Source organism: Bufo gargarizans, chromosome 9, assembly GCF_014858855.1.
Source record: "Bufo gargarizans isolate SCDJY-AF-19 chromosome 9, ASM1485885v1, whole genome shotgun sequence".
Classification (NCBI taxonomy): Eukaryota; Metazoa; Chordata; class Amphibia; order Anura; family Bufonidae; genus Bufo; species Bufo gargarizans.
This window is the reverse complement of record NC_058088.1, coordinates 147,533,634-147,556,518: the sequence shown is the minus strand read 5'-3', so window position 1 is coordinate 147,556,518 and position 22,885 is coordinate 147,533,634. Positions and strand designations below refer to the sequence as shown.

Genomic DNA, 22,885 nt, shown 5'->3' with positions numbered 1-22,885 from the left:
AATGTAAGGACAAGAGACTACCTGTACCTCCAAACGGTAGGACGAATAGGAGTCTCCCTCAGGCCTAAACACAAATGACAGGAAAAAGAGCAACACAAGTAAACCCACACAATAAACAAGAGGGCTATGGAAGCACAGGAACTCTGCCGAGATCAAAACACCAGCAATCCACAACAAGATGGAAGCTATAAACCGCACAGCATGGCGGGAGAAGCCACAATAAATAGGGAAGTTAAAATGACCATATACGCAACATCTGAATCAAGGGATGTGGCCATTACCAGAAACAACACAGACACAAATTGATCCACAAGGAACCTGTCAGATCAAACCGTGTTGCCAGTTTCACCGATCTCCTGGCACCTGTCACGAAAACATCCGTGACACAATGGCAGCACTGATTTGTCATAGTCAGACTGTGGGGCACACCCAAACTGGTAACTCCCAGCTGTACCTTTACTGCAGACTGCTGGCAGTTCCTTCATAAACATTGTAGTAGGAGTATTGGAAGAATAGCACAACATAGTCATAAGAAATGATGCTCCAGAATTATTATTACAAAGAGAATGCAAGTAGTTAATGAAACAGACATGTCAGGAGAGGTGGCAGGTCCTCTTTAACCCCTTAGTGACCAGCCTGTTTTGGGTCTTACTGACCAAGCGGTTTTCTTCCTTTTCTCATCGTGCGCATCCAAGAGTTATAACTTTTTTACTTTTCCGTCTATGTAGCTGTATGAGGGATTGTTTTAAGGGACAAGTTGTAGTTTTTGATGGTGTCATTTTGGGGTACACTTAACTTTCTGATTAACTTTTATTAACTCTTTCTGGGAGGGAGATGGGGAAAAAACAGCAATACTGCTACTGAATTTTTACATAATAAATTTTGTGTAATTTATCTACTGGCTGGGCCCGCCGCAAGACTTCAAACGACTTTAGCATATTTTGGCAGCCTATTTTTCTATTTCTGGTTCTATGGCACTGTGCTGCCACAAAAATCTTGTACAGCGCCAAAATGTTACAAACCCCTTCAAATTGATCTTTGTTGTTCCCCTAAGGAATTAATTGTGTTAGGGCTTGATTCTTGTGGGACAACTTGTTTTCATTGGTATCATTTTGGGTTAAATTACGCTTTTTGATCGCTTGTTATAAAAAAAATTCAATGGCAACTAAGAATAAATGAGCAATTCTGCCTTTTTTTTGCGGTGTTCACTGTAGTGGATATTTTACATAGGGGATATTTGTGTAGTGAGGATAGTTATGGACAAGGCAATAACAAACATGGGGGAGATTTTATTTTTGCAATTCATTGCAAAGCATATTTTTAATGGGAAAAAAAGCATTATTTTGGGGGGGGGGGATTTTTTATTTTAACATTTTTTTTATTTATTTTTACAACTTAACAAGGGGACTATAACAGGCAATATTTGGATTGCTTTTTAAACAAAATGCACTATCCTTATAGTGCTTTGCATTTTAATGCCAGCGCTAAAGTGACATTGACCAGCAGAGGCACAGCCTGCTGGAAAACACTCAAGGCAGGCTCCCAGGCCTCCGCCAGCCTTTACACACATCAGCACCCCACAATTGCATTTGTGGGGTGCCGATGGGAGCAGAGGGAGTCCTCTCCCTTCATCACCACTTACATGCGGTGGGCGGCCATTGCTGCAGTGTATACGAGCTTAAACAGCCCGGATCAGCACTACTGCTGCTCCGAGCTGTTAGGAGCAGGAACGCGGCTCTAATGTGAGAGCCAAACCCAGGCTCCCCACTGCATGGGGGACTCCTTAGTCTGGGCTGCTGTGAAAAGGCGAGGACCATCCTAAGGCCTCTTAGTGACCCCTGGTTACTAAGGGGTTAATAAGGCATTCATGTTACATTTTTTGGTCAATTTTTTATTTTATTTTTTTAGTTTGAAAATAAGACATAGTTATAATCTATTAACTCAAATCAATAATATATTACTCATTAGTAAATTATTTCCAAGTGTGATCATGGCGCCTAAAGTGTGAAAAACCCAGAAGGTCATGCTTCCGGGCTTCTTATTGGCATCCTCTGTGGCCAATGATGATGCCGGTAATTGATTTCAATACGCTGGGTCTCTCTGAAAAGACCCAGGGTATTGAAGCTGCAATTTTTATTTTGGCCAGCAGGTGACAGACTAACATTAGAAATGAGCAATTCTAGTACCAATATGGATATATAATAAACACAATGGTACAGAATTTTTTTAACAGAGTTTTGTAACCTCAAGCATGAGCTACTAAATCATAAAAGGTGAATGGGATAGACGGCTGTACTGTTTAAGCAAATGATAGAGGTGCAAGAACTGCTAAATCTGACTCACCCAGTCAGGATAGTAGAAAATAAGAAGTAAAGAGATAAGCAGGCACACTCGTATATGGGTAAAATCTGATCTAGTTTATTTATAGGAATAGTATATAGATAATAGGATATAGATGGTTAAGATATAGTTGTAAAATATGAGATGAATTTGATCAATAGTCCAAAATGAGAGTCAATAAAAATGTTCCTTGGAATAAAAATAAAATAAAATAGCCACTTATGGTGAAAATGGTATTTAGTAGATAAAATGTAGTCAATGAATGGAGTTCCACCGTATTGTGGAACTTATTCGTATATAATGCGCTTTTTTTCAAATGATGCGACTTTTGTGAATGATGTGCCTTTTTGTATATGATGCGCCTTTTTGTAGATGGGGCGTCCTTTTTGTGAATGATGCGACTTTTGTGAGTGATGCGTCTTTTTGTCGATGATGCGCCTTTTTGTGGGATAATCCTTCACAAGACAAGTGAAGATATGCAGTGATTATCACTGATCTTGTATTAAACCAGGAACGGTCTTCCTTGATCTGGGGCTTCAGGATGTATGTATAGAAACAATATATATATAAAGTCAAATAGCTGTAATGCTGCACGGTTCAGAGCAAGGAGGCGCAATGCAGTGACATCGTCTCACCTGCTACATTAAGCCACAGGCAGCACAGAGCAGAGCAGCTTGGCGTCACCATTATATTCAGCTGTATCTGCTTCCTGAGGCGCCAGTACTCCTGTTTAAGTGCCATCTTCTGTTCATCATATGTGTATGACCACCACTGTCAGCAGATCTCTCCAAATTTAGCTGGATCTGACATCAGGCTGCATATAAATGTCATGTCTATGGCCAGCTTTAAGCTATTTTCACAAATTGCAATAATTTACAGTACAATACCTGTGTGCGGGCTTTACAAAACCCTTTCTGCACATAGTGGGGAAAAAATCAGCACATCCGAAATTTTGCTGCGGTCATTATTTTATGCCATGCTCATTATCTTGCAGAAAAGTTGCAAATGTTAACAGTTGATTTCACATTGCAAGGTGTAGTGTTAATTCCACAGCGAGTACATGGCAAGTAGGAGGTTGATTTTCCTGCAAGGTCAATATTTAGATCTTTTGTGGAAAAATTCAGCCTTTTGTGAATTTATTCTAATTTACCATCTGTCCCAAATCACAACTTTGCATCATTTGGGTCAGGCCTCCTCCCTCCTACTGAAAACCATAGTAGTATGATAATCTAATGCAGGGATCAGCAACCTCCAGCTGTTCTCAAACAACTCCCAGAATTCTCATTTCACTTCTATGGGAGTTACAGGAATAGCCCAGCAAGTATGCATGCTGGGAGTTGTAGTTTCACAGCAGCTAGAGTGCCGAAGATTGCTGATCCCTGCTCTAATGCTTTGATAGTTGTGCCACTGAACAGGATCACAAAATACAATAAAACTTGTAGCAACTTATAGGTTTTCCATTCTAATGTATATGTTCTCTGCCATGTACAGCTGAATCTCTTGGACAAAAGAAAACAACTGATTGACCAATTAGAGGATGCTACAGAACTCAAAGCACATGTCAGGCGGAGAGAACAAATTGTTCTAGAGACGGTATCGAAGTACCTAAATGATGAACAGCTTCAAGACTATCACCATTATGTCAAGATGACTTCTGCACTCATTGTGGAACAGCGAGAGCTGGAAGACAAAATCCGACTGGGAGAAGAACAACTTGCATGTCTACGAGAAAGTCTGCAAAGTAATTGGCAGTCAAATGAAGTTGCATAAGAGATGTCATATTTTAAATTCTTCTATATCTATGTTTAATTCTTATCAGAGATAATTTTATTGAACAAGACTTCAATTTGTATACGTTAAGATTCCAAATGATAATTGTTTTTTTTACTATTAGCAAACCAAAGAAATAGATGATGACTGAATGGGTTCCTGTGACTAGATTTTAAGAAACATCCATGCAAGTTTAAAGAGGACCTTTCGTGCGATTCTATTAAGGGAGATATACACCTGTACTGGCGGGGTACCCCCCGCTGATACTGCCTCCCTGCTTGATTTTTTTAAATATGCCTCCTATGCCCTGCCGGCTTTCTCCTGCTCAGTATGGGAATACTGAGCATCGGAGCAATGAGGAGGAGACGGAGTCTTTCTCAGTGGGCATCTCCTTCTCTCCTGGCTGTAGCGCTGTCCAATGGCAGCACAGGGTGGTTTTTTCTCCCTGGCTGTGACGCTCTGCGCTGCGACTGTACAGCGCTACAGCCAGGGGAGATGGAGACGCCCACGGAGAAAGACTCGTTGCTCCGATGCTCAGTATTAGCATACTGAGTGGGAGAAATGCAGAGGGGCATAGGAGGCATATCAAGCAGGATGGCAGCATCAGCGGGGGGTACCCCGCAAGTACAGGTGTATATCTCCCTTAATAAAAACGCACGAAAGGTCCTCTTTAACCAGCGGATTTGGGGTGTTTTTCAAACATGCCATTTTCTTTGCTATTTGGCAGACACACGCTTATAACTGGAAGATGTTGATTAAAACCTCAGTTCCCATATTTAGCATCTTCACTCATATACCGTATATTTATTTAACATATTATATACATTTACAGTTGATTAAACTCGTAAATTAGAATTTTCTGTTGGACTTGATTCATTGTCATGAACTATTCAATCAGTTGCTAATTTGTTTTGCACCGACTTGGAGTACGACCATACAGCACGGTTGTGTGGCGCTTGCAACATGGGCATGCTGAGTACTGTGCTGACATGCAGGTCGCAGTGGCCTCTAATTAAACTAAAGAGAACGCACTGTTCAGTAGGTCTGTAATGTCCAGGAACAATACAGAGCGAGTGAACAGTGTGTTTTCCATAGTTTAATTAAAACCCAGCTCGGCCCGTACAGCCATGATACTCGAACAGAATCTGGCCGCTCCAGATGCATGCACTGTATGGTTGTACCCTTAGGGCAAGGGCCACCAGTCCGGCTGGCAGTATGCAGCAGGCCAAGCCGACCTGCAGCTGCCAGTGGCCACATGACTTTAGTGCGACCATTGGCAGCCATAAGTGGGCATGTCCTACCACGTGTTAAGCCTTGGGGTACTGGCATACGTTGCCGTTGTGCTATGTTTTGGGTGTAACAAAAAGTGCATATATTTTTGAAGCAACATACCTGCATTTATGCTGTGCTTTCTTCCAGCACAGGGAAAACACACAGCAGATGTATATTGCATTAATAACTGTTTTGTAATTGATGTAATTCCGTTTTGCTGTGTGTGATTTAACTTTTTTTCCCCCTTTGCTGAAAGAAAATGCAGCATAAATGCAGGTATGTTGTTGCAAACACCACATCATATATGCAGCACAGCCGCAATGTGTGGCAGCACCCTTACCCTAATGAATATTATCTACTGAATGAAAACAAGCCTACCTGTTCACAGTAGAAAAATGGATGCTTTGTCTGGACATTTCTAGAAAGTATTTTTTAGCCTAGTGATCACAGGGGTTCTGTATTACTACATTAAAGTTGTTGACATGAAGGTTGTAATTAGAGCTCATTCACACAACTATAGGCCATCGTGTCCGTGCTGCGGACCGCAAATTGTGATGTGCAATGCACGGGCACCGGCTGCGTGAATCCTGTATTGCGGTGCGGACCCATTGACTTGAATAGGTCTGCAATCCGCAACATAAGGCAAAAGATAGGACATGCCCTATCTTTGGTGATGCAGAAGCACAGGCCCAAAAGCCCACGGAAGCTCTTTATAGTGCTACCGCGGGCTTCCGATCTGTGCCACCACTCCACGCTATATCTTTTAGATTGTAGACCCAATCAAGTCAATACAGACGCAGCCTGGCCTATGGTTGTGAGAAGGAGCCCTAATACAGAGGTTCTCTGGTTGTAATACCTCGCACGTATTAACTTAGTAAAGAATAAGAAGAGGGAAACAGCAGACCTCCAGAATTTGGTGGAGCTAACAGAAGTCCACGGTTGCTTTGGTTAAACAGTTTCACAACACTCCAAGTCTACACACTGGATATGAAAACTGATACATTCCACACAAAAAAACACTCACCACCTTAAATAAAACATGTAGGGTAAAATTATATTTCAGTGTCGTAGTTCTTGCACTTTCATAAATTGTCTACTCCATTTTTTTCACATTTGCTCTTTATGCTAGACAGAGACCTTCCTTGTGAATCTGTGTTGCCTAAAGATTGAGAAAAGGGCATAATGTTCATGTACAATCCATTAAAAACAAAGTACTTGTCATATAAAATCTATGGCACACTGTGCTATGTCTGGCCTTGGGTTATAACAATGAAAAATAAAAAAGCGGAGTCAGCACATCCAAATTTATGGAGTTTAATCCAGATGCAACGTTTCGGCTAAGGCTACTTTCACAGTAGCGTTCGATCGGATCCGTTCTGAACGGATCCGATCATAATAATGCAGACGGAGGCTCCATTCAGAACGGATCCGTCTGCATTATTTTAGCATATAACAGCTAAGTGTGAAAATAGCCTCGTACGGATCCGTCCAGACTTTCAATGTAAAGTCAATGGGGGACGGATCCGCCTGAAGATTGAGCCATATTGTGGCATCTTCAAACGGATCCGTCCCCATTGACTTACATTGTAAGTCTGGGCGGATCCGCACGGCCAGGCGGACACCCGAACGCTGCAAGCAGCGTTCAGCTGTCCGCCTGTCCGTGCGGAGGCGAGCGGAGCGGAGGCTGAACGTCGCCAGACTGATGCAGTCTGAGCGGATCCGCTCCATTCAGACTGCATCAGGGCTGGACGGCTGCGTTCGGGTCCGCTCGTGAGCCCCTTCAAACGGAGCTCACGAGCGGACCGACGAACGCTAGTGTGAAAGTAGCCTTAGAAAGCCTTTGTCAAGCCTTTGACCCAGGGTTATCTCAGTCTGTGGCTTCTTGCAGGGTTACGATTAGTGTATCTAAACAATTAGTTTAAATATCCTTACACAGGATATTTACACAGGACGATTCTACAGCTGATTGTCGAGAAGGAAGCGTTCCTGCACGACAGTTGGCTGCTCGCTCGGTGAAGGAGACCTCTGCATTTACATGCACCAATCTCCTTCACTGTACGAGGACTAGGGATTGCTGTTGGAAGACTGTGTGAACAAGTCTGCAATACATAGTCAGATTAGAGGAAAAAAGACCGGGTACATGAGTACCTAATTCCACAGCTTTAATTATCCTTGAAAGCTCAATATGTACTTGGCCAGCAGCAGAGAGGCATTAGGCAATTTCCTTGAGATCAATGGTCACTGTTCTTCACACGATTTGACTTTGTCCTGCATTCCCATTCGACTATATCTGGCTCTTTTGTTCTGGATGACTGGGATGAGAAGCCTCTGCACATCATCGACCCAGCCCCCATTGTTTCTGTTGCCCCAGTACAAATTAAGCACATCCCTCCAGGGAAAACATATGTTCTTCTGGCTAGACAAAAATGTCTTCTCACCTGGGTACATAAGTCTAAAATGGCCGTATAGGAGTTCTTAAGACCTTTGAACTCGTCTCCAGGAACTATTGGTGGCTGTCTCTTTGATAGAATGTTCAAGATTTTGTTGCTTCCTGTGTGAAGTCTTTCAGACAGATGTCTGCTGGTCTGCTTCTTCCTTTGCCTATACCTGATGCTCATCAGGATTGAATTTATAACCAATCTTCCTCCCTTCTCTGGATGCACAGTAATTTGGGTGGTGGTGGATTGGTTGTTTAAAATGGTGCATTTCATCTCCTTGCCTGCACTGCCTTCAACCGTACAACTGGCCAGTTTGTTTACGGAGCACATCTTTTGTTTATACGGTCTTTCTCTACATATTGTTTTGGACAGGGAAGCGAAGTGTGTGTCCTGTGCAATGTATGCGTGCCTTGAAGAGCCATTCGAGGGTGAATACATTTGCACTAGATGCAATCATGTTGCATATTTGGAATCCCTGATCTTGGATCTAAATAAGCAGCTTTAAATACTTAGGGGCATTGCAAAACTGGGGAGAGTCTTAGACCTCACTGTGTAGGCACTGACTAGGTTCAGTGAAATGGAGGTGGGAGGAGGAGGGCAAGATCAGGTCAGCAGTTGGGTTAATGTAGGAAAAAGGGGTAGAAGGAAAAGTGCCAGGGAGGCTAGTCCTGAGCTAGAATGCCCTAGTAAATATGCCTGTTTGGCTGATATTAGGGATGAAAGCCCAGGACCAGCAACACTGCAGCAGGGCATTTCTCCTAGCAACCAGGAGGATGACCGCTGCAGGAAGGATGGGAAAAGGAGTGCAACAAAGGTTAGACAGATGCTGGGGGTAGGGGACTCTATTATTAGGAGGACAGACAGGGTCATCTGTCGCCGAGACTGTGAATGCCGAACAGTGTGTTGTCTGCCGGATGCTCAGGTTCGGAATATTGCGGATCGGATTGACAGATTGCTAGGTGGGGCTGGGGAAGACCCACCGGTCATGGTACACATTGGCACCAATGACAAAGTCAGGGGGAGATCGAAGGTCCTTTAAAAATGATTTTAGGGAACTAGGAGAGAAGCTCAAGTCCAGGACCTCCAAGGTAGTGTTTTCAGAAATACTACCAGTGCCACAAGAGTCACCAGAGAGACAACGGGAGCTTAGGGAGTTAAAGAGGACCTTTCACTAGAATAAAACATCTAAATTAACTATACAGACATGGAGAGCGGCGCCCAGGGATCTCCCTGCACTTACTGTTATACCTGGGCGCCGCTCCGTTCTCCCGTTATAGCCTCTGGTATCTTCATAGTTAGGCTCCACCCAGGGGAACCTGCCGGCGTCTCATTCTCCCATGCTGTAGCGCTGGCCAATCGCAGCGCTAAGCTCATAGCCTGAGAGAGAAAAAAGCCTCTCGGGCTATGAGCTGAGCGCTGCGATTGGCCAGCGCTACAGCATGGGAGAATGAGACGCCAGCAGGTTCCCCTGGGTGGAGCCTAACTATGAAGATACCGGAGGCTATAACGGGAGAAAGGAGTGGCGCCCAGGTATAACAGTAAGTGCAGGGAGATCCCTGGGCGCTGCTCTCCATGTCTGTATAGTTAGTTTAGATGTTTTATTCTAGTGAAAGGTCCTCTTTAAATAAGTAGCTCAAAAGCTGGTGCAGGAAGGAAGGGTTTGGGTTCATGGAGAACAGGGCTGACTTCTCTGTCAGTTACAGGCTCTACAGTAGGGATGGGCTGCACCTTAATGGGGAGGGTGCAACTGCTCGGGGGGAACAATGGTTAGATGGCTGGAGGAGCTTTTAAACTAGGATCTGGGGGAGGGTGGGGGTCATACTAATAGGTGGGTAGATAGTGTAGATAGAGAGTGGTATATAGGAGGGGGCAGTGGGGATTTAGTGGGGGCTGGGGTTAGTGAGGAAAGTAGGGAGAAGACTGGGCAGAACTATACACCGATCAAAAATAGAACTGCCGGTAACAAGAACCTGTTACATATAAACATCAACCAAGGTAACCCAAAAATCCCAGATATTAACTTTACAGGTAATAGTCATTTAAAATGTATTTTCACAAATGCCAGAAGTCTAGCTAGCAAAATGGGGGAGCTGGAGGCTATGGTACTAGAAGAACACATACAGTTGCAAGAAAAAGTATGTGAACCATTTGGAATGATATGGATTTCTGCACAAATTGGTCATAAACTGTGATCTGATCATCATCTAAGTCACAACAATAGACAATCACAGTCTGCTTAAACTAATAACACACAAAGAATTAAATGTTACCATGTTTTTATTGAACACACCATGTAAACATTCACAGTGCAGGTGGAAAAGGTATGTGAACCCTTGGACTTAATAACTGGTTGAACCTCCTTTGGCAGCAATAACTTCAACCAAACGTTTCCTGTAGTTGCAGATCAGACGTGCACAACGGTCAGGAGTAATTCTTGACCATTCCTCTTTACAGAACTGTTTCAGTTCAGCAATATTCTTGGGATGTCTGGTGTGAATCGCTTTCTTGAGGTCATGCCACAGCATCTCAATCGGGTTGAGGTCAGGACTTTCTTCTGTTTAAGCCATTCTGTTGTTGATTTACTTCTATGCTTTGGGTCGTTGTCCTGTTCCAACACCCATCTGTTAAGCTTCAGCTGGTGGACAGATGGCCTTAAGTTCTCCTGCAAAATGTCTTGATAAACTTGGGAATTAATTTTTCCTTCGATGATAGCAATCCGTCCAGGCCCTGACGCAGCAAAGCAGCCCTAAACCATGATGCCCCCTCCACCATACTTCACAGTTGGGATGAGGTTTTGATGTTGGTGTGCTGTGCCTCTTTTTCTCCACACATAGTGTTGTGTGTTTCTTCCAAACAACTCAACTTTGGTTTCATCTGTCCACAGAATATTTTGCCAGTACTGCTGTGGAACATCCAGGTGCTCTTGTGCAAACTGTAAACATGCAGCAATGGTTTTTTTTTTTGGACAGCAGTGGCTTCCTCTGTGGTATCCTCCCATGAAATCCATTCTTGTTTAGTGTTTTACTTATCGTAGATTCGCTAACAGGGATGTTAGCATATGCCAGAGACTTTTGTAAGTCTTTAGCTGACACTCTAGGATTCTTCTTCACCTCATTGAGCAGTCTGCGCTGTGCTCTTGCAGTCATCTTTACAGGACGGCCACTCCTAGGGAGAATAGCAGCAGTGCTGAACTTTCTCCATTTATAGACAATTTGTCTTACCGTGGACTGATAAACAGCAAGGCTTTTGGAGATATTTTTATAACCCTTTCCAGCTTTATGCAAGTCAACAATTCTTAATCGTAGGTCTTCTGAGAGCTCTATTGTGCGAGGCATCATTCACATCAGGCAATGCTTCTTGTGAAAAACAAACCCAGAACTGGTGTGTGTTTTTTATATGGCAGGGCAGCTGTAACCAACACCTCCAATCTCATCTCATTGATTGGACTCCAGTTGGCTGACACCTCACTCCAATTAGCTTTTGGAGATGTCATTAGTCTAGGGGTTCCCATACTTTTTCCACCTGCACTGTGAATGTTTACATGGTGTGTTCAATAAAAACATGGTAACATTTAAATCTTTGTGTGTTATTAGTTTAAGCAGACTGTGATTGTCTATTGTTGTGACTTAGATGAAGATCAGATCACATTTTATGACCAATTTGTGCAAAAATCCATATTATTCCAAAACGTTCACATACTTTTTCTTGCAACTGTAGATGTAGTTGGTGTGGTGAGACATGGTTGGATTCGTCACATGACTAGGCTGTAAATATTGAGGGTTTTACACTTTTTAGGAAAGAAAGGGTCAATAGAAAAGGTGGTGGTGTGTGTCTGTATGTGAGAAGTGATCTGAAGACAAGTGTGAAAGAAGCAATTGTGGGCGAGGATGTGGAAACCTTAAAGGGGTTCTGCAATTTCATTTAACTGATGATCTATCCTCTGGATAGATCATCAGCTTCTCATCGGCCGGGGTCCGACACCCGGGACACCCGCCGATCAGCTGTTTGAGAAGGCAGCGGCGCTCCAGCAGCGCCGCGGCCTTCTCACTGTTTACCGCCGGGCCGCCCGCCCACTGACGTCACGACTTGTATCAACTAGAGTAAGCGCGGCTAAGCTCCATTCAAGTGAACAGAGCTTAGCCGCGCCAACTCTAGTTGATACAAGTCGTGACGTCAGTGGGCGGGCGGCCCGGCAGTAAACAGTGAGAAGGCCGCAGCGCTGCTGGAGCGCCGCTGCCTTCTCAAACAGCTGATGATAGATCATTAGTTCAATGAAAGTGCAGAACCCCTTTAAGGGTGGAAGTTCAAAGGGATATAAACACTGAAAAAAATAATACTTGGTGTAATCTATAGACCCCCTAACATCACAGAGGAGATAGAAATGCAACTGTATAATCAAATAGAGTGGGCTGCACAGGCGGGTACAGTGGTCATGATGGGAGATTTTAACTTCCCAGACATTGACTGGGGTCATGATTTTCCCTCAACCGTTAAGGGAATAAAATTCCTCAACTTGCTGCAGGACCACTTTATTGGACAGTTTGTAGAAGCACCTAGTAGGGGCAATGCTCTGTTGGATCTGGTCATTTCAAATGATGCAGAGTTTGTTGGAAATGTTACTGTTCGATAAACACTAGGTAATAGTGACCACATGTAAAAAGAAGAAGAAAATTGTGGTCGGCACTGCGTAGTGTGACATCTGGTGGTGCTCAGTTTATAAGTGCACAAATTTCAATCGAAGGTACAAGAAGAAAGATGAACGGCACTCACCAACAATCTTTGCAGCTTGATTAGCAGATAAAAACAGGATGGATTCGGGCACAGCACAGTCAGAAGGCTACAGCCGTTTCGCGCTCGCCGCGCTTCCTCAGGCCTCACGTGACCACACTGGCATGTGCATGTCAAATACTCTCACCCCAGCTATGTCACACATACATGACACAAACGTTAAAAGCACATTATATCAAATAACAAGAAATGCAGAACAAAAAACATAAATGCTTACAGGAGAGACCACAAAATAAATATTGCCAGATCATTTTTATCATTTAGTCCAAGTGGGCCCATGGCCCTAGTTCTAATGATCCAGGCCGCCTCTCTCTGCAGTAAACAGCAACCCTTATCTCCACCACGTTCTGGAACTCTTAACTACTTCAATACCTGCATATTTTAGCACATTACCATTGCCTCCATGGATTTCATGCACATGCTCTATCAATCTCCTCGCTCCAATCTTAGTTTCTATAGATCTTTTATGTTCTCTAAATCTAATGTATATATAAACACCTAATGGTTTTCCCTATGTAAAATCTCCCGCAGGGACAAAAGATGACATAAACTACAAATTGTGTCTTACAAAAGCATTACATTTCATTCTGTCTCATAATGCATTTATGTTTAATAAAAGGTGGTTCTGTAAAAAAAACTGGTACCACCATGGGGACTCCGGTCTCATGTACATTTGCTAATATGTTTCTAGCCGGTTTTGAAGAAGAGTATATTTTTACAGTTAAAAATCTGTTTGTAAAATGTATTAGATTATTCCTGAGATTTATCGTCAATATATTCATAGTCTGGACAGGTTCCATGGTGCAGTTTTTTGAATTTGTGGAATATTTAAATGTGACTAACCATATGCACATGCAATTCACAAGTAAGATTAGTATCGAGGAATTGGAGTTCCTAGATGTTTAAGTTGGAGTTAGGGATGGAGGTTTGTATACTACTACTATATATAGAAAACCAACAGCCACAAATTCACTTCTGCACCTTGGTTCCTTCCATCCACCTCATTAGAAGTCAGCCGTACCATACGGACAATTTATGCATCTCAAAGGGATCATTACAGATGGAGATGAATTTGTTGTGTAATGTAGAGAGTTGAAGAAAATATTTCTACAGAGAGGGTACCCAGAGAAGGTGATTGATGAGGCCTGCAACAGGGCCTGTGAACCACGGAGGTCGGATTGGAAGCATTTGAAAGTGAAAGGGGACCGAGAGATAAGTAGAGAGCGGAGAGCAGTTTTCACCTTTGATTACACCCATATGGCCCCTGTTATTAAGAGGGCGGTTTTGAATAATTGGCATATTCTGTCCCAGGATGATTTGTTGAAGGAAAAGACACAATTGAACCCCATTGTTAGTTTTAGACTGAGTAGAACTATTAAAGATGTGATTGTAAGGAGTAGTTTTCAGGGAGAAGATCTAAATTGGTTAGGGAACTGTTCGCCCCATGGGAATTTTATTTGTGGACATTGCTCGATGTGTAAGTACATGCATAGAAGCAAGCACCTTAGATTAGGAGGAGTACAGCATATTGTGAGACATTTTATATTTTGTAAGATGTGTGAGGCAGTGACAGGCCTCATGGTTGTTAGGGGAGATATATGGCAGGATTTGCTGTGTCTTCCCCAGAAGAAAGACCAGGTGCCGTAATCACCTGGGGATAAAGAAATCCTCAGAGTGAGAGGGGGTGTGGTTCCAAGTCTGGAAGTGTAACAGACTGGGAGTAAAGCTGTGTGGTGTGTTGCTGTGGATAAGCCTGCCGTTGCCTACTCTTTTTTCCCTCTCCAGCGGGTGGTGGAACTCTGGAACTACAGGGGACTGTGAGTTAGACCATTTCATATGAACTGTGTTTCTTTGTGTTTACCCGCTGAAGTAAGCGAGCATTTGTTAAGGCTGTGTTTAACAAAATAAAAGACTATTGTTTAAATGACACCTGAAGTGACTGTTTGAGCTGATCCCCACAGATGCAATTTGTAGTTTGTCATCTTTTGTCCCTGCGGGAGATTTTACATAGGGAGAACCATTAGGTGTTTATACATTAGATTTAGAGAACATAAACAATCTATAGAAACTAAGATTGGAGCGAGGAGATGGATAGAGCATGTGCATGAAATCCATGGAGGCAATGGTGATGTGCTAAAATGTGCAGGTATTGAAGTAGTTGGAGTTCCAGAACGTGGTGGAGATAGGGGTCACTGTTTACTGCATAGAGGCGGCCTGGATCATTAGAACTAAGGCCATGGGCCCACTTGGGCTAAATGATAAAAATAACCTGGCAATATTTATTTAGTGGTGTAACAGATCTCCTAGCACCCCGATTGGGTACCTCCGTTGATGGATGCTCCTAGTGCTTCCCGAGGGCTCCAAGCACCGCTGACCCCATTAACCGCCGAAGCTTGGTTGGGATTTCGCCGTCTTCTACCCACCCTGGACCTACAACAATGCTTCAGGTTCCAGTGGGTGCACCGCTCTTCCTTCAGAGAGCAATGCAGGAACAGCTCTTACAAGAACTAGAGATTATACTCTGGAGAATATACAAACCGGATTCCAAAAAAGTTGGGACACTATACAAATTGTGAATAAAAACTGAATGCAATGATGTGGAGGTGCCAACTTCTAATATTTTATTCAGAATAGAAGATAAATCACGGAACAAAAGTTTAAACTGAGAAAATGTACCATTTTAAGGGAAAAATATGTTTAATCAGAATTTCATGGTGTCAACAAATCCCAGAAAAGTTGGGACAAGGCCATTTTCACCACTGTGTGGCATCTCCCCTTCTTCTTACAACACTCAACAGACGTCTGGGGACCGAGGAGACCAGTTTCTCAAGTTTAGAAATAGGAATGCTCTCCCATTCTTGTCTAATACAGGCCTCTAACTGTTCAATCGTCTTGGGCCTTCTTTGTTGCACCTTCCTCTTTATGATGCGCCAAATGTTCTCTATAGGTGAAAGATCTGGACTGCAGACTGGCCATTTCAGTACCCGGATCCTTCTCCATGATGTTGTGATTGATGCAGAATGTGGTCTGGCATTATCTTGTTGAAAAATGCAGGGTCTTCCCTGAAAGAGATGACGTCTGGATGGGAGCATATGTTGTTCTAGAACCTGAATATATTTTTCTGCATTGATGGTGCCTTTCCAGACATGCAAGCTGCCCATGCCACACGCACTCAAGCAACCCCATACCATCAGAGATGCAGGCTTCTGAACTGAGCGTTGATAACAACTTGGGTTGTCCTTGTCCTCTTTGGTCCGGGTGACATGGCGTCCCAGATTTCCAAAAAGAACTTTGAATCGTGACTCGTCTGACCACAGAACAGTCTTCCATTTTGCCACACTCCATTTTAAATGATCCCTGGCCCAGTGAAAACGCCTGAGCTTGTGGATCTTGCTTAGAAATGGCTTCTTCTTTGCACTGTAGAGATTCAGCTGGCAACGGCGGATGGCACAGTGGATTGTGTTCACCGACAATGGTTTCTGGAAGTATTCCTGAGCCCATTCTGTGATTTCCTTTACAGTAGCATTCCTGTTTGTGGTGCAGTGTCGTTTAAGGGCCCGGAGATCACGGGCATTCAGTATGGTTTTACGGCCTTGACCCTTACGCACAGAGATTGTTCCAGATTCTCTGAATCTTCGGATAATGTTATGCACAGTTGATAATGATAGATGCAAAGTCTTTGCAATTTTTTCGCTGGGTAACACCTTTCTGATATTACTCCACTATCTTTCTGCGCAACATTGTGGGAATTGGTGATCCTCTACCCATCTTGGCTTCTGAGAGACACTGCCACTCTGAGAAGCTCTTTTTATACCCAATCATGTTGCCAATTGACCTAATTAGTGTTAATTGGTCTTCCAGCTCTTCGTTATGCTCAAATTTACTTTTTCCAGCCTCTTATTGCTACTTGTCCCAACTTTTTGGGGATTTGTTGACACCGTGAAAATTTGAATCAACGTATTTTTCCTTTAAAATGATACATTTACTTGGATTAAACGTTTGATCTGTCATCTACGTTCTATTACAAATAAAATATTGACATTTGCCATCTCCACATCATTGCATTCAGTTTTTATTCACAATTTGTTTAGTGTCCCAACTTTTTTGGAATCCAGTTTGTAATTATTATAGCAATCCCCAGAGTGTAGTTCTCCAATCCCCCAAACATGAGCCCCGACTTCATGAAGGGTAGAACAGGACACTTTAATCAGGCTGCATGCCATCCTTTTATGCAGGTCTTTCAGTAGGGTACACGCCCCATGGGGACCTTGTGGAAGACTGAGCCAGTTTTTACATAAACCAATCACATGCAGTTACAGGCAGAAAACACAGATATGTGAAACAATTAATCAACACAATGGGATAACGTAATTACTCACAGGCAGCCAACCTGTGATACAATGAGATAATGTAATCACAGGCAGAAACTACCAATTTTTCCCTTTGTAGAATAATGAGCCAGGGGGGAGGGTCTTCATAGTTCTGGGTCCATAGAAAGGAGGCTAGCCCTCAGGCCTCTCCAGCAGCCCCAGTGACCGTTCAGTCCATCACATTTCTCCCCTCCCAACAGTAGACTAACCAGGTACCAGACCCCCAACTGGTCTGGACCTGTGTTAGTGTCACCACCAGACATCTGAGAAGCTCTGACAGACGTTCTTCAGAACCTCCTCCTTGAGGTTCCTTTTTGTTTTGCTTTCGTTTTCTCATCTCGTTAGCCTCTCTCAGCTGTCATGTAGTTGCACTGATTGAATCCCTTTAAATCCCTTCCCATACTGCATCACTTTGCGGTTTATACAACTTCCTGGAGTGTGTGCATGCCGGATGCTACTACTGAGTCTTCTACAGATAAGTTTTGTTCATTCATTTGTGTTTTCCTGTTAGCTGAATCCCAGGTGACCCTGACTCCCTCCGTATCAAGTGTAGGGAGCCGGTGGTCGTGTCCCCTCACTATTATAGGGTGTTCAGGTGTTTTACAGTCGAGGAACGAGGATATGCGATCATCTACCATTGAGATTTTTGCATAGGCTGAGCAGTTAGGGAGAGAGCCAGGTCTGTTGCAGGGCTCTCCCTTTGGTTCCTTAGTTTTGGATCCAGTCAGTTGGATCTTCATTTTGTGTCTTCTAGTTTTCTGTACACCTTCCTTGACATTATAAACCGCCAAAACCGTCTCAAGCATGGATCCGGTTTCACTTTTGACTGAACACATGCAGGGTAATTCATTGGAGGTAGCAGATCTCCGTAAAACTGTTTCTCAGTTTCAGGTGACCGGTTCAGCTTGCGTTCATGGAGTTTGTTCTGAGCCTAAGATCTCGCTCCCGGATACGTTCTCCGGGGGTAGTGAGAATTTTGTTTGTTTTAGAGAGGCTTGCAAACTCCATTTTCGGCTACTTCCCCATTCCTCTGGTGATGAGCAGAAGGTGGGGATCATCATCTTGCTGCTCAGGGATAACACTCAGTCCTGGGCCTTTCTGCTGCCGGTGGGGGCACGGCCCCTCTGTTCAGTGGATGAATTTTTTTTAGCCCTGGGTCAGATATATGATGATCCAGATCGTATTGCTCTGGCTGAGTCTAGACTACGTCTTTTATGCCAGGGTAAACAGTCCGGAGTGATATACTGCTCAGAATTTCGGAGAGACCTACCTCCTTGGACTCTGCCATGTCTCGGGCCGTTCGTATTGACAGGCGTCTTAGAGAGAGAGGAGAGATCACTCCTTCCTGTCATACTCAGTCGAAGGACAGTGTGGCGATCTCATTCAGTGCACAGGGGTCTCAGTCGCTCTCAATCCCTTCTGAGCAGGGGCCCATGCAGCTGGGTTTGCTTGCCTCTGACAATAGAGGATTCAGCTCTCATAGGAAGGTTTGTTTCTGTTGTGGAGGTATAAATCATTTGGCAAATGTTTGTCCCTGTAGGAGATTCAGGCAGTTTTTTGAGTGTAATAAAGAAACAAAAAGAAAAAATACTCTAAAAACGTTCCATCTGTTACTATTGGCAAGGTTGATGCGGAAATTGAAGGTTTTCCGTTTGTTTGTAGTTCCCGTTTTGTCCTACCTTCCAGGGTGGCGCTAGAGAGCAAGAACATTTTTTGTGAGATTTTGTAGATAGTAGAGTAGCTGTCAATCTCATTGATAATCAATTTGCTATAACTCATGGTTTTCAGGTATGCACTTTGGGAAAGGATATACCTGTTTTTGCTATTGATTCCGTTCCACTTTCTCAGAAATCGTTAAAGGGCATAGTTCACAATATCCGTTTGATTGTGAGTGATACTCATGTTGAGGATGTGTTTGTTTCGTCCTAAGCGGGTTGCCTACTCCTCTAGTGTTGGGGCTACCCTGGCTCACTAAACATAACCCACCATTGATTGGCAAGCGAGGCAAATAAATGGTTGGAGTGACTTTTGCAGAGAGAATTGCCTCACGACATCTGTTTCTGAGGTTTCTACTAAGACTGTACCATCTTTTCTCTCAGAATTTTCGGATGTGTTTTCTGAGAGTGGTGTTCAGGACTTGCCCCCTCACAGGGAGTATGATTGCCCTATTAATCTCACCCCCAGCGCCAAGCTGACTAAATCTCGTTTATACAATCTCTACCAACCTGAAAGGGTCGCTATGCGTGCTTATATCTCTGAGAGTCTGAGAAAGGGACACATACGACCCTCGAAGTCACCTGTTGCCGCTGTTTTTTTCTTTGTTAAGAAAAAAGATGGTTTTTTAAGACCATGTCTGGATTTCAGGGAGCTGAACAGTATCACAATTCGTGACCCTTATCCGCTTCCTCTGATCCCGGACCTGTTTAACCAGATTGTTGGGGCTAAAGTTTTTTCCAAGTTGGATCTAAGAGGGGCATACAACCTGGTCAGGGTCAGAGAAGGAGACGAATGGAAGACGGCCTTCAATACCCCTGAGGGCCATTTTGAGAATTTGGTTATGCCTTTTGGTTTGATGAATGCTCCAGCCGTCTTTCTTTTTTTTTAATCAAGTAGTTTTTATTAAAACATTTTACCCTTTTGTATAGATAAGCGTACATCAAATACACAGTGACATAAACAAATGAAAGCCCAACTTGGGCACAATAACACACAAAGTATAAACCCTGAAGGGTACCCCCCCCCCCCCACCCCCCCTTTAACCCACACCATACCACAATGTCTGCTCAGTTTTCTCCTCCAAAAATCCTGAGAAACATCCATCTCAGTTTCTACCATAACCCGTTCATCCATACCGTCCCATTATCATGTTTCACTTCATCTTATTCTAGGCAACCATCCTAGCTCCAGCCGTCTTTCAGCATTTTGTGAACAGCATTTTTTATCATTTAATGGGGAAATTTGTATTAGTGTATCTAGATGACATTTTGATTTTTTCTCCTGATTTCAAAACTCATAAGGAACACTTATGTCAGGTCTTGCTCATCCTGCGGGAGAATAAATTGTACACTAAACTGGAAAAATGTGTGTTTGCGGTTCCAGAAATGTTAATTTCTGGGGTTTCTTCTCTCCGCTTCTGGTTTTCGCATGGACCCCGAGAAGGTCCGCGCTGTGCTTGAGTGGGAGCTTCCTGAGAATCAGAAGGCGCTGATGCGTTTTTTGGGTTTTGCCAATTATTACAGGAAGTTTATTTAGAATTATTCCTCTGTTGTTAAACCACTCACTGATATGACTAGAAAGGGGGTAGATTTGTCCTCCTGGTCGGTAGAGGAGCGTAAGGCCTTTTCTAATATCAAGGAGAGTTTTGCTTCCGCTCCCATCTTGGTACAACCTGATATTTCTCTACCCTTCATAGTTGAGGTTGATGCTTCTGTGGTGGGTGTGGGTGCGGTCTTGTCTCAGGGTCCCTCTCCTGCCAAATGGCGACCGTGTGCCTTTTTCTCGAAGAAACTCTCCTCCGCAGAGAGAAATTACGATGTGGGAGATAGGGAGTTGTTGGCCATCAAGTTAGCTTTTGAGGAATGGCGCCATTGGCTACAGGGAGCCAGACACCCCATTACCGTGTTTACTGACCATAAGAATCTGGCCTACTTGGAGTCAGCCAAGCGTCTGAACCCGAGACAGGCCAGATGGTCTTTGTTCTTTTCAAGGTTTAATTTTGTTGTCACGTTCCGCCCTGGGGTTAAGAATGTGAAGGCGGATGCCCTGTCACGTTGTTTTCCGGGAGGTGGGAATTTTGAAGACCCGGGTCCCATTTTGGCTGAAGGTGTGGTGGTCTCTGCTCTTTATCCTGAATTGGAGGCAGAGGTTCAGGTAGCCCAGTCAGAGGCTCCTGATCTTTCTCCTCCTGGGAGGTTGTTTGTACCTCTCGCTTTAAGACACAAGATTTTTAAGGAGCACCACGATACTGTCCTTGCTGGGCACCAAGGGCCAAGAGCCACAGTGGATCTCATCGCTCGGAGATTCTGGTGGCCGGCGCTTCGTAAGTCTGTTGAGGGTTTTGTGGCAGCCTGCGAGACCTGCGCTCGTGCCAAAGTCCCTCATTCACGGCCATCAGGTCCTCTCCTTCCGTTACCCATTCCTTCCCGTCCTTGGACACATCTGTCCATGGACTTCATTACGGACCTGCCTCGTTCCTCGGGGAAGACTGTGATTCTGGTGGTGGTGGACCGTTTTAGCAAAATGGTGCATTTCATTCCTTTTCCTGGCTTGCCCAATGCTAAGACGCTGGCGCAGGCATTTATTGATCACATTGTCAAATTGCATGGTATTCCTTCAGACATAGTCTCTGATAGGGGCACACAGTTTGTTTCCAGATTCTGGAAGGCTTTCTGTTCTCGCTTGGGGGTTCGGTTGTCATTCTCTTCTGCTTTCCACCCGCAGTCGAATGGCCAGACAGAGTGCGTCAATCAGAATCTGGAGACATATCTGCGCTGTTTTGTGGCGGAGAATCAGGAGGATTGGTGTTCTTTTTTGTCCCTTGTTGAGTTTGCTTTAAATAACCGTCGTCAGGAGTCCTCTGATAAGTCACCATTTTTTGGTGCATATGGGTTTCATCCGCAGTTTGGGACATTCTCTGGAGAGGGTTCTTCTGGTTTACCTGATGAGGACAGATTCTCCTCGTCTTTGTCATCTATTTGGCAAAAGATTCAGGATAATCTAAAGAGCCATGAGTGAGAGATATAAGCGTGTGGCGGATAAGAGACGTGTGCCTGGTCCGGACCTGAATGTTGGTGATCTGGTGTGGTTGTCTACTAAGAATATCAAATTGAAGGTTCCCTCCTGGAAGTTGGGTCCTAAGTTTATTGGGCCTTACAAAATCTTGTCCGTCATCAATCCTGTTGCCTACCGTCTTGATCTTCCTCAGACTTGGAAGATCCATAATGTTTTTCATAAGTCCTTATTAAAACCTTATGTCCAACCCATTGTACCCTCGTCTTTGCCTCCTCCTCCGATTGTGGTTGATGGTAATCTTGAATTTCCGGTCTCTAGGATTGTGGATTCTCGTGTTGTCCGTGGTTCTCTCCAGTACCTCGTTCATTGGGAGGGTTATGGTCCTGAGGAGAGGATGTGGGTCCCAGTGACCGACATTAAGGCCACTCGTCTCATCAGGGCTTTCCATAGGTCCCATCCTGAGAAGGTGGGCTCTGAGTGTCCGGAGTCCACTTGTAGAAGGAGGGGTATTGTCACCACCAGACATCTGAGAAGCTCTGACAGACGTTCTTCAGAACCTCCTCCTTGAGGTTCCTTTTTGTTTTGCTTTCGTTTTCTCATCTCGTTAGCCTCTCTCAGCTGTCATGTAGTTGCACTGATTGCATCCCTAGTAGCTAGTCGATCGGTTGGTCCAACTGGAAGGTAAAAAAAACAAAACAAAAAAGAAAAAACCAGGCCGCAATGCAATACATTTTAACTTTATAATAACCTTTGAACAGAACATATAAACTTTATTTAACTTTTGGAACTGAACGTTAACTTTTTTGCTTACTGGTGGTTTTTTTTATTTATTTTTTTACCTTTTATAGGAAAAACCTCTCCTTCCCCATGGGACAATGTACAAAGCGCAAATCACCCAAAGATGTGGCAAAGTGAATTATGCACTTTGTCCCAGGTGAAAGGAGAGGTTTGCAGCAGCTGTGTGTGAATGGGCCCTAATTGCCCTGTGTACCTGTCCTGTGAGATGTGATCCCTATGCTAAGTGTACCTGTGTGTGGTACTTCCGGAAACACTCCCCTAAGCATAAGGCAGGGTGGTCAGGGCAGTCAGGACAGAAATAGCGGGTGTCACGCCTTATTCCACTCCTGCTACAGACACGACATCTTTTTCGGGGTGACAGTTGGGTTGAGGTACCAG

General features: G+C 43.9%; 1 protein-coding gene across 4 annotated transcripts in view; it reads left to right on the top strand.

Moving 5' to 3' along the window:
* SHROOM4 (shroom family member 4) overlaps nt 1–4,965 on the top strand; it is a 140,797-nt gene extending 135,832 nt beyond the window's left edge. For all 4 annotated transcript variants that reach the window (XM_044306642.1, XM_044306641.1, XM_044306640.1 and 1 more), the window contains one exon: nt 3,832–4,965. In XM_044306642.1, the coding sequence (XP_044162577.1) occupies nt 3,832–4,110 (279 nt within the window). In that variant the 3' untranslated portion in view covers nt 4,111–4,965. The remainder of the gene's footprint in view (nt 1–3,831) is intronic.
* The last annotated feature ends 17,920 nt before the right edge of the window (nt 4,966–22,885 follow it).